At 37.5% G+C, this 12,854-nt stretch overlaps 1 protein-coding gene across 1 annotated transcript in view; it reads left to right on the top strand.

Annotated features, from left to right (window-relative positions):
- The first annotated feature begins 2,949 nt into the window (after positions 1 to 2,949).
- TRPA1 (transient receptor potential cation channel subfamily A member 1) overlaps positions 2,950 to 12,854 on the top strand; it is a 31,106-nt gene continuing 21,201 nt past the window's right edge. The window contains exons 1-7 of the mRNA XM_058832133.1: positions 2,950 to 3,134; positions 5,589 to 5,751; positions 6,810 to 6,985; positions 8,706 to 8,813; positions 9,218 to 9,326; positions 9,658 to 9,803; positions 10,877 to 11,013. Of these exons, the coding sequence (XP_058688116.1) occupies positions 3,015 to 3,134; positions 5,589 to 5,751; positions 6,810 to 6,985; positions 8,706 to 8,813; positions 9,218 to 9,326; positions 9,658 to 9,803; positions 10,877 to 11,013 (959 nt within the window). The 5' untranslated portion in view covers positions 2,950 to 3,014. The remainder of the gene's footprint in view (positions 3,135 to 5,588; positions 5,752 to 6,809; positions 6,986 to 8,705; positions 8,814 to 9,217; positions 9,327 to 9,657; positions 9,804 to 10,876; positions 11,014 to 12,854) is intronic.

Below are 12,854 nucleotides of genomic sequence, written 5' to 3'. Positions count from 1 at the left end.
TTTCATCACTGCCACTTGCTTGAATTCATGGTTCCTGGGTCTGAAAAATTAACAAAATTGCAGTACTGTGTTACTCAGTCTCCAGTATTCTAATGGTACATATTTACTGTATACACAATTTAATTATTAAACAATCATACTTTTAATGAAATGTTGTGGTATGGTTACCCTTAGTGAATTTTGCTTGTACTAATGGATCCACTTCTTCCATTAGCAAGATCATGTTTGAACTAAAATGGTATAAATGTATTTTAATCCACTCTAGGGAAAAGCTGTACAAAAGGTTACTCTTCAACTACTTCTGTGAATTAGTTCCTTATGTCAAATTACTATGCAGAAATAAAAGCTGTGGTCAGCCCACTTAAAATTCCATTTGAATCCTACTGGGAATGGAAAACCTTTGTACTATTTTTCATACTCTGAACATTCTTTTGAACATTTACTAGAAAACTAAAATGTGGCAGTAATTTCAAAAGAAGGGATTCAGATTCAGATTCAAGAAAATTAGTAAAGCTATGGTTGGTTGAGGTTCATGACTTCTACTGCTTCACAGCATTTCTCTGGCAGCAATTTAGGGGATTTTATGAAGAAATGGATGATAGTTTTACTAATTCTTATTGATAATTCAGAGACATTTCTATTTCCAGATAAGTATTACTACAGAAAAAGGGATTTTTTTTCTTTATACAATACCTAGATGTTGAGTTTAATTTCTCAGAAAGAGAACTGTGAGCAACAGAAAAGTCAAGGCCAGACAGGGAATTCAAAGAGATCTCACCACAGGAAGGTGAACATTCTCACCAACTGGGGCTGCTCCTAATCAAGGGACCCTGAAAATGATTGGAAATACAGATATTTCCTCCAGTATCTTAATCCCAGGTCACGTAATTAGAATCTCTGCAGGCACTAATGGCTAACTTTCTTGAGTATAGCTTTTTTGCAATAGTATAAATATCCCTGTTCCTTTTGGTCACCATTAATGATGCTGTAGCAACAAAAACATACCCTAATGCACTGCTGTTGAACATTTGCAATCCCTGTGGCTACAGCAGTATGTGAGGGGACAAAAGTTTCTGTCTCATTTTTTAATGTTGCCTGATAATTGACAGGAATGAGGGTTTATACCACAAGCACTTAAACCTACCCATTTAGTCTCAGAACTATTTAGCTTTATCATCTTAAGACTACTTAGTTAAGGATTTGTAATTTCAGCAATTTACAACAAATAGTCCTGGAGTTACAGGCTCAAAATAATAGGATCAAAATAACAAACACAGCGTTTGTGGAGAGAAGTCTGGTGTAATGCACGCCAGCAAAACTCTCTGAAGGAATCAGCAAGCAAAAAAAGGTACAAATGATGCCAGAGATAAGTAGATTTGGGAAAGTTTTTCAAAAAAGTCCCTCCTTGTAGTCTTAATGAAACTAAGTTGTCACAGCACAGGCAGGAAGAATTTTCTGAATTTGGTTGAACATTCAAAAATATGGAGTAGGAAATGTAAAGCAAGGAGATTCCTTTGGACCCCTTAAAGTTAGTGATGGTATAAAGGTGCAGAAAACATTCTGGTCCAAACACTTGGAAGGCACTACTGAATTTTCAGAATGACCAAAAATACAGATGAGTGTGGCAGATCCCAAAAGATTGGTGATACAGCAATGGAATGTCAGATGAAGTGCAATGTTGATAAATTGTAGGTGAGTACCCATAAGAAACATAACCCTAACTAGCTTAATATGAGTGCATATCTGAAGGCTATTTATTGATACTTTCAGCAATTAGAAAAGGGATTGTTGTGGAGAAAATTTCTATTAGCTCAGTGGCTTTCAAAAAACCCCAAATATATTTGTGAACATTTATGAGAGGAATGAAGAAAAAAAATCAAACAATGAATACTATTGCTTGAATATACCTTGACCATATAAGTCTTCCCATTCCACTTCTAAAGGAACATGGAAAAGATTCAGAGTAGCAGGATATGGCTATTCAGAGCAAAAAGTGGCATCTGTAAGAAGGAAAGCCACATGTACAAGGCCCCATCAATGAGCAAAGTGCTGAAAGAACTTTTTAAAATAATGAGCACTAACAGGGATTAAAAAAAAAAAAAATGGGAAGAACACTCCATTTTTCAAAATAAAAACACTGGGGACCACTGAGTGAAGCCAGTGGTAAAAGAAAACATTTTTTTCACAAATACGTAATGACATTATGGCACTTAGTGCCACAGGATGCTGTGGCACAGACAGTATAAAAATAATTTAAAAAGGAAATGAGCAAAATAATGTAGAATTGCTTGTTGACAGCTATTAAATAGGCTATATGGGGTGTGACACTTGGTTCTGGCAGTCCTTAAGCGGCCGCTTGCCATAAACCATGAAAGCACAGGCAAAAATTCACCTCCTGTGGCTCCTACTGCATTTCCTAATCCTCTGCCCCTTCCACCACCTGGCCTTTGGCACGACCACTCATCTCACGTTAAGTAAAATGTTAGTTGCCCGAATTACACGTATTTCTGTACAGACTGACTCAGTTACAGGCTCTTTAGGATTAACCCTTTGAAACACCTCATACTACTTCTTTCTGTACTCCTCCTACAGCTTTCCTAACTGTATGGTCAAACCAATTCTACAAAAAAAAAAAGTAAAATAAATAAATTTAAAAAGTAAATATTATGGCTACATAGAGAAGCTAACAGTAGAAAATTCGAGCCGCCTTTTTAGGGTTGGGAGGGCAGTGTAGGGGTCGGTAGCGCCAGTTTAGGCGATGGCTCCCGAAGGGCACAGGCGTTCCGCTCCCGCGGGGCCCGCCCGGAGCTGCCCGCCCGCGGTGGGAGCCGCCGCCCGGCCTGATGCCCGCCCCGGCGGGATCGCCCCCGCCTGCTTTCCCTGCTTTCCCTGCCTTCCCCACATTCCCCGCCTCCCCCGCCGCCGCCGGGCCCCGGCCGTCACTCGCTGTGTCGCCTCGCAGGTCGCCGGAGCGGACGGGGCGGGCGCTGCTCGGAGCCGGGCGGGCGGGCGGCATGAAGCGCTCTCTGCTGCGGCTCTGCCGGGCGCGGGAGAAGGCGGCCGCGGCCAGCGCCTACCAGGGCGTCGTGTGCGAGGCGGATGCCGCCTCCGTCGCCTCGCAGGATGTCTTCAAGGTGCGTGCGGAGGGGCGGCGGGCCCGGGAGGGGAGAGAGGGGTGAAGACGGAGGGTGAAGTGGGTGAGGGCGCGGAGGGTCTCTGGAGCTGAGCGGGCTCGGCAGGGTTGATGTCCACTCCCCCAGGAGACCCTGCCCGCTCGCTCAGTGGGCCCGGGAGGGAGGATCGCTGTGGGATGGGAGGCCGGCTGGGAGCTGTCCTGGCCGTGGGTGTGAAGGCACAGGACGCTGTGGGGCCCAGGGTGAGCGGCAAGGTTGGGGAGCAGGCGAAGGAGGAGGTGTGGGGCAGGCTGCCAACACAGAACCCACATTCCCCCTGGGCAAGAGAGACCCCTTCTTAGAGGGAAACAGAAGTCGTGATGGAAATTAGTAGATCATCTTAGCAAAAATGACACGAAAGAGAAGTTTAGAAGCACTGGAACTGTTGCAGAAGGGAAGGAAACCATCAGTGGAACCTACAAAAGTGATTTTGCAGCCAGGAAGGACATAATATCTTCCCATTTTTGATAGAGAATAGGATGAGAAGTCGTGTATTTGTATTGCCACTAGGGAGACCTAGACCAAACTTTAGTGAAGCCTTTTTTAAGCATAATTAAACAAAGGAAGAGTTTGCTTACAGGATGGAGGACTTGGATAACTTTGGAGATTTTCAACAGCAGGCTAAACAAAAAAATTGACAAAGTTTGTAGATGGGTTTAAATACCTCCTGAGGCCATTTCAGTACACACATGTTTTCGGTGTGCTAGCTGTAGACTTGAGCAACGCCTCTTCAGCAAAATATGGTTTGTCACTCTGATGGGTGATCTGTCACTACAGAGCTGTTCAGGCACAGGGCAAAGGAGCTGCTGTTGTTTAAAACAGCTTGCTTTGCTGTTTTTAACTAACCTAAGGACCGAAAACACTTAACTGACTTCTTCCTTATTTTGTTAGTGAAACACTGCAGTATTGGCTGATAAATCTTACTTTTGTCGATAGAAATTATCATCATGCCACATTTTGTCTTATACTGAGCAATCAATCTAGTGTTAAAAGTGGAAAAATGTGGTCTAGATCAATAGAAATAATAAAGGTAGAATGTTAGAAGGAACATAAAATATTTGGCTCTCTCATGAGGTTTTCTTAGATTTTAATGTGTTTAAAATGTATAGATACTGTGTGTGTGATTGAGCTGTTATTTTTGTGACAGTTGATTAATCTTAAATATCCTTTCCACAGTTATATCACATGTTTTCAATTAGCTTTTTCTGACTACTTTTGAAGCAGATACCAGCCCTGTATTTGGCCTTATAAATGTTTAAACATTTGGTCTTATAAATGTTGAAACATGTTTGTAACATTATTGACATGAGTAACCTCACTGAGGTCAGTGGGATTGTTAAGCTGAATGAAGCTAATGCTCAAGCACATGAATGGGCTGCCCTGTAATGTGTATTTGCTTAAGGACAGCAAAAATTTTTGAGTCTTTGTGACTCATGGGATTGTGGAGAACAGAGTTTTCCTTCTGCAGGTGTGAAGGGAGCAGTGACTTTAGGGAATAACCTTCTTTTATTCTTCACTTGCTTACACACCATTTGAAGGTTTGCATTACTTTAGATAAGCATTTTTCTCCATTTTTTGCCGTCCAGTGTAGTTGTAGTTTCTTTTTTATTCTCTCTTAATTTTTAGTATCTGTTTCTTAAATTCCTGCCCATTCTACTGCAGTCATGTTACTCTATCACTTTTCTTTACATAGAAATACCAGGTTTGAATAACTTTAACAAAAATATTTGGAGAATATAATAAACCAACAATCAACAGTTTCCATAGTGGGCTTTGTTTGTAAAGCATAGTACCTGGAATGTATCAAGCTGTCAGTGGGCTCACTGGGAAGATACTGAGTTGGTTCAGGCTGAGATAATAGCCTGATGTTCTAAACATCAATTAAAAGCTGCAATTAAAAAATGTATTGGTTTCTCTGACACAAAGAACATCACAGAAGCCCAATGGCTGAACTTGAAAGCCAAGGACACATTATCTGTGTCTGTAAAAATATCTAAAAAAAGGATTTTATCAAAATTATTAATTTACCTCTCTGTTGGATTCATTTTACGTGGCCACTACAAGAAAGAGTATAAACACATAAGTGATGAATTAGCTTGTTTGAGATTTTCCATGCTGAAGGAAGAATCTTGATCTCTCTACAGAAGGGAAAACAGTGCATCCAAGATGATTTTCAGTTTTGTTAATTTTGCACTGTTTCTCATCTGGATCTAATATTGCAGTCAGTTAAACCAATATCCAATCTGAGTTTTGCTGTTGGCTCAATCGGATCAGGATTTGTGAACTTCTGCATGAGCCCAAACAACTGGGCGGGAGCTATTGGGTGGTAGCATGCCCACAAAATCACATTATAGCATTGCTAACTTCCTGCCTTTTAGGAGAATGAGAAAATGAGAATGATTTTACCCAAAACAGGTTATTTCAGATGGAAGTGCCTGCAGGCTACGGAGCTTCATTAAGAAGAATCGTTCTGGGCTTACCAAAGTGGATGAATTAAATGCCACCCCCCTGCATCACGCTGCAGAAGGAGGACAAATAGAACTAATGCAGTTGATCATTGATGATTCTTCCTGTGAAGGTAACATGCATTTTATTAACTACTTTATTTAGCACAATAGAAAAGTTCAATAACCAAGATGTCCATTACACAACTGAAACAGGACCAATTCAGCTGTGTTATCTCCATTTATAGATTCAAATATAATTCGAACTGTCTGCCACAGTTTGAACTATCTCAGGTGTGGTTTGGGTCGCTCTTGTTATGTAGGACTGTTTTCTCTCTAATGCAGTGAATCAATATGTTTTATTTTGTTTGACACCCAGATATATCAGATGTGAAAAAGAAAACAGCAGTGATTGAGCAGAAGACTTTCTGTCTTCCTTATTCATGTTATGTGTCTCTTATATAATAAGCATTGTGAACTACTTCAGACTCCACTGATAGACTGTATGCTGCTGACTAAACCTATAATGGCCCTGAAAAGTTTTGTTTTTTCACCTATTGATGGCCAATCCAATTTTAGATTATTCTGGCTGAAATACGTATTTTTTTTATTTTCAGTCTGTCATTTTTGTCGTAATTTTTTGTGATATTTGTTGAAGTTTATCTTCAGTTTTCAAGCTCTAAATGTATGTGTAGAACAGACCATTTTTATAACTGGCGTGAATTGATTTACTTTTGTGTTCTAAAGTGAAACAGAGTAGATGTGGTTTTTAATTTTCTTAAGTTTGCAAGCACTTATTTGTTACCTCTTATTTCAGTTATTCACACTCATTTATCCTGTGCAGCCTCTAAAGAAATAGCTGCAAAGCCAAATAAAATAGGAAAAAGAAGAATCAAAGAGAGGGGGAAATCAAGTAATTCCTGGGTGAGGGAAAACATGTATTATAATGGGCAAGAAATAGATGGGCATTTCACCATTCCCATTCCACTCACCAATACTGTGTATTCAGCGCAGTATTTAATCAATTGAACACAATGCCTGCATCATCTCATGAAATCTTTCCCTTTCCAAGGAAATGCAGTAGCACAGACCTAAACCTGACACTGAAGATACCTTTTTTTTGGTGATGTGATGTGATGGTTTTGCTTTGTTTTATGTTTAGTTTTGTTTTATTTTCTCTCCTTTGACCTAGTATTAAATGTGATGGATTCTTCTGGAAATACCCCACTGCACTGGGCCACAAAGAAAAACCAGGTTGAAAGTGTTCGTTTGCTTCTCAGCAGAGGAGCCAATCCAAACATTCTCAACTCCAATATGATGGCACCTTTGCATATGGCTGTTCAGTCCCTGCACAATGAAATTGTGAAGGTAAGTCTAAAGTCCGCGTAAATATACACGCTTGATAAGTAGCTCAGGCAGCAGCCATGTGCAGAGCACCAAGGTCTTATTGATATGTGCCGTATCTCCTCATATGTTTCCTTCAGCAAACAGGATGTGTAACGTGATGCCTATAGAAATGTTGGTGTCCTCTTAGCACTTCCAGTAAAAAGTAACTTATTGGTTTGTAGAAACACTGATGTTTGTGCTTATGTTTCACAGAAAATGCTTTTCAATTTTCCAGACACAAGGAACTTCCTTTAAAAGTGTTCTTTTCAAAATGAAAACTTCATGTGTATTTTGAATTATAATGCTCCGTTTATCTGTTTATTTTTTTTTACAATTTTATAGGGTGTCCTTGAAGTATTAGCACTCTTGAAACTAGTGTATTTTAAAAATAAAAAACTAGTTTAAAACTAGTCAGAAAGCACAGTTCTTAGAACCAATATCCCAATAATTGAATGGTAGCAGAACAAAATCTGCAATTAAAAACCACAAAAATATATTGTGAAGAAATTACTAAGGTGTCCATGTTGAACCTTGAAAACACGAAAAACGTGATTGCTTTTAGATTTTAAGCAGTGTAACTTTTTAACCATTTGTCTAAATGCAATGAGAATGTTTTCACTTCATATGCAGCATAGGGCTAGAATTTTAAATTTTTTAAAGCTCTTTAATTTTTTAGATGAATATAACCTTAAAATTGCAACACTTCCTTTTCTCTTTAAATTTGTCTCCTTTTCTAGTTCGTCCATGCCAAAGAAAGAAACATGTGTTACCTGTATTCAAGACTAAGAGTTCTTTGGAAGAGTTTCAGAGTTCTCAAATCTTTTACAAAATCTTCATTTATTATGAATTAAAAACAGTGAAATCTGGAATTAATGACATTTTTAAAATGGGCTTTTTATAAGTTTCTGTGCTTGGGTTCTTGACTAAATCTGTGCTCTCATTCTCCACTCTGTTGGTTATTCAGTCTAATTCTCCCTTGGGTTTTATTGCCAAAGTACCTGAGAGTGATTAAATGTATCAGTTCCTCTAGTACAGAAAAAATAAATAACTGAAATTACTGAAAGACAGTTAAATAAATATGTAGCTAGGGGAATAAATAATCCAGTATGGTCATTATAATTTCCAGATCCTTTGCTTCTCAAAAAGTGCTGGAAGCAGTTATAGAGATAATTGATGATACTCATAGTTCAGTGTCAGCTGTTTACACAGAGACTGGAGCAGGATTTCAGGACTGCAAGGTCCCAAGTTTTCATCAAGACCCATCTCCCCTCATTTTACTGTTCAGCTGAGCAGATTCCTAATTGAGCAGATTCCAGAACATTGCCACTTGACAGGGAATTTTCTGTTGAAAACTTCAGTTAAAAATCTTTATCTGCAATGTTCTACAGAAAATCCTTTCGCCCATTATTGAGAAATTGTTAAATAAGACTTGAAAGTACTTTTCAGCTACATGCAGAATTTAACTTAGTTATCTGTCTGCCTGCTGGAAAGAATATCTGTTCACATCTGTGTTTTTCACCAGCATATTTTGTCTTTCTCCTGTATTTTTTCCCTCATCTGCCAATGCATTGTGGGCTTTTGGTATGCAAAACTAGTAAATTGCAAGGATGCTATGGGTTGTAAACAACAAAAATAATGGAATAAGCTTTTGTTGTTGTGTTTGGCTTATGATTTCTTAATGAATGTTTTCTTAAACATCTAGATTTTAGTCCAACATAGCAGTACAGATGTTAACTTGGAAGGTGAAGCAGGGAACACACCTATCATGGTAGCATGTTACAAGGACAATCCTGAAGCACTGATGCTCCTGGTAGGTATAATTATCAATTATCCATCATCTTTTGAGGTGATTCTCTCTACCTTGGTGCTGTGTTATGTTCAGTGCAGGAAGGTTAATCATGGACCCATTGTTCAATGGGCTTTGCATGGGTTACTAAGAAACTTTAATCTTTTGAGAGGGTATATTATATCGCTATCTAAGTGGGCAACTTAAGGAAAAAACTGATTTTAGAGGTCATAAGAACACAGAATAAAGCACGTGCATTGTATGTCTGTAACATGCAAAAAAGATAGTTGTACATAAACTTCCTAATACATATGCAACATTTTAAAAATATGACACAGCTACCCAGGAGTCTGTATGTCTGTAGTAGTATATTCATTTATCAGATTTTTCTGTACATCATTAAGCTGTATCGAGACATTATTTTCCAGATTGAAAATGGAGGAAAAATATGTAAACCAAACAAAACAGGATGTATGCCTATCCATGCAGCGGCATTTTCAGGTGCAAAAACATGTCTGGAAATTCTTTTGAAAAAAGGTAAATGTTCTTGAGCAGTGAGTACAAATTTGCTGCTTTAGTTCTCAAGTAACTGTGAAAACAAGCAATTATAACCGCATTTGAACTTATAGAAGTTATTTTAGTTATTCCTATGGGTGATTTATGCTGACAACTTTTGTATGATTACTGCAGCAAACTAAATGCTTTCCTAAATGTATTTTCATCCATTATTAAATGATAGATGTGACAGGTTCATATTTTGAGAAGCAAGAATATTTTTGCACACTTAATATACTTGTTTTGAAGCAATTTATATCTTCTGTTATTTCATTCTTACTTAAAAAAAATTCTATTTATTTTCGTTTTTCAGGTGAAGAACTGGGTCACTCTGCTAAAACCCACATCAATTTTACCAATAATGGGAAGTGCAGTCCACTTCATTTGGCAGTTCAGAGTGGCGACCTCGAAATGATTAAAATGTGCATTGAATTTGGAGCCCAGATTGATCTAAAACAGGTAAAACTCAGATTCGAGTGAAATGTGTTTTTGATAAAGCCTAGTTATCTCTAAATCTGTGAGTGGCATGAAAAAAAGATGAGCAGGTAACGATTATTCATTTTCTTTAAACAAGTTATATAGGGTCATCCCTTCCCAGAAGTGGGATCTTCAGTCTGACCCTTTCTGATCATTCTTGTCTGTCCTCAGCCTTGCCTTGGCCTTTACAGTGTCTTCTTTGTATGCAAACACAAATTTGTGATACTACTGCTGCTTCCAAGGTGTAGTACTGCTGCTGTAAGGGTCTGTGCCTAGATGCACTCATTAATAAACATTTTTAAAGATACCTATCACTAATCAAAATGTTTGCAAGGATGAAATCAACTCACGAGACCAAAACTAAATATAGTTTTGCCTTCTTTTACTGGTTGATTCTTTGAACACACAGCTTTTGAATGAGGTGATTTATGCTGCTGATTTTGTGATGGGTAAAACTCTTCTGAGAATGCTTATGGCATTGTGAAAAAGCCCATTGCAGTGCATTCACCAAAATGGTCCTGCTCTAAAAATGAGAAAGTCAAAACCCTCATCAAAGCCGGTTGGTCCCATCTAGCTAAACAAAATCCCATTTTGGCAAATACTCTTCTATTCTTCTGTATATTGGTTAATTATTTTATGAGTATATTTTATAATAATTTTATAGCCTAATGTCCATATACCGAACAATGTTATTTTTTACCTGCAGAAAAGTTGATTTAAGAATCACTTCTAAGGAGGGTTCCATTTTAGGAAGTAAATGACATTTTAAAATAATGCATTTTCTGCATGATATAGGCCCATTTGTTTGCTTATTGATTTGTACTGGCCCAGATAGGGTTTTCTGTAGCTTTCATTTGCTTCATCTCCTGTATTAAACGGTGCTGCATCTGTCTGGTTTTTAATTAAACTATGAAAGGTTATTAGGAGTATAATTATCTCAAATCTTAGGGACTTTGTATAGACTGATGGGCTGGTTCACTAGTATGTTTAATAGATTGGAAGTTATGTTTCTGAGGTTTAAGTATTTGTATTTTGTCTTGTTTCCCCATTTATAGAATGAAAAATGCACAGCACTTCATTTTGCGGCCACTCAAGGAGCAACAGAGATTGTAAAGCTAATGATGTCATCCTATGCTGGTGAGGAATCCATTATTGATGCTGTAGATGGAAATAAGGAAACACTGCTTCACAGGTAAGAAGCTGCTGTGCCAGATTTCACTATAAATTGTGAGCCACTATATTCTTAGTTCTTTCTTGCATTTGGAACACCCTTCCACATAATTTGGAACTTTGTGGTATGGGAGATGGTTGTAATGCACTCTGAAAGAGTGAAAATTTGGTCAGAATGTTAAAAATCTTGGTGCTGATACCAAAATGAAAACAGTTCCAGTTACCTTGTAAACATGTCAAGGAATGGTCACTAACAGTTTGCATTGAAAATTTACTCCAGTAAAGTTGTAGGGGAGCAGGTTTATGGAATTATTAACATCTGACAATGTTGAAGAAATGTCTTCATATCGCTTGAGGTTCTCCAGAAAATGAGTGAAAAATAATATAAACTTATGCTAAAAGAATTAGTTATTCTATAAGTTACAAATTCTTTAACTTAGTTTAAAAGAATATTTTCTTTTTATTTTCAGAAAACCCTTATATCTGATCAGGTTAAAGGAAATGTTTGTACGCTTCCCTGTGACTTCAAAGTTGCAGATGGTGTTAGTATATGTAACAATTCTCAAGACTTACAGTCTTTCACACTCCATTTGGAACCAGAGCACTAGACTGTGTTTTGGGAAACTGTGGAGAAGTTTCCCAAATCTTTTGTAGCAGAAAGGTACTTAATTAAATGTGCTGGCTCCCAACTCTATGGAATATAATCTATTTCTTCATTAATACATTTTTTGCAAGAAGAATATGTTTCTCTGCATTTAACTGTCATTATTTGGCAGTGTTATTCTGCAAGAAGTTTTACAGTATGAAATAATTAGTAGAAGCAGTGGAGATGATTGTTCTTTGGACACAGTATAAAGTGGAACAATTCAAAAATAATTGAAGACATTAAAAGAATTTGTTGTAAAATTAGGATAATGTTTGGGTACACTTGGAAATGTTACCATGGAAGAACATGACTGAAGACAAAGTGATGACAGAATGCCAAAGCAAATTGTGCAGACACATGTACTACTTAAGAGATAACTGGCTGCCTTATCTGTGATAATTACTGTCCTTGAAAAAAGCTTGGTAAAAAGGACAACACTATTTTAGTCCCTGTGTCTGTGAAACAGTAAAAATTATATTACGAAGAATCATTGGGAAGGTAGAAAATCACCCAAATATCTCAGAATAGAGAATGTAGAAACATTAACTGGTTGAGAAACAAAGCAGCAGTGAAGCATACTTGATACTTTTGCATTCCTACTGTCATGCATACATCTAAATATTTCATAAAATTACTTCCCTTTCTTTTTAGTCACCTCGGAATTTATTTTAGCATTTGTGAAGCATTCAGTAATAATGTGTGGCTGGAAAGGTCTGCTACAGATAAAGGAGGCATTTCTACATATTTGGAACCATGACTTGAGTTTTAAAATATGTCTTTTGAGCAATTGGTTCTAACTATAGTACACCCAATGTTTTATTGTCCCTTATAATGCTAAGGCAACTGTTATCATTTGTGATACAGCACAACCTTGGAACTGTCCTTCTGTGTTGCTTATTGAGTCAAAATATTTCACAGAGGTCTGGCTTGTGAAAACATTTTGCCTGTGTGTATTTACTATGCTATACTTTCATGCTTTGGCCAGTTTTTCATAATACATAATCCAGCACCTTACTGTAGAAAAAAACCTGATTCCAAGTGTACAGAGAACTTTAAAATATTTTTGGTAAATGACAACTTTTTATCAGTATACTTAACTAATGCTACTGACTATGCTCCAAATGCCCAATTTCCATCAATTAGTTTGTTCATATTTTTTCAAGTAGACTTGCCTGCCAGAGTCAGTATACATACTTAGACATTAAAATTTTAACCTC

This window comes from Poecile atricapillus, chromosome 2 (genome assembly GCF_030490865.1).
Source record: "Poecile atricapillus isolate bPoeAtr1 chromosome 2, bPoeAtr1.hap1, whole genome shotgun sequence".
NCBI classification, from domain to species: Eukaryota; Metazoa; Chordata; class Aves; order Passeriformes; family Paridae; genus Poecile; species Poecile atricapillus.
Note: the sequence above shows the minus strand (reverse complement) of the source record. Positions and strands in the feature narration are given on the sequence as shown.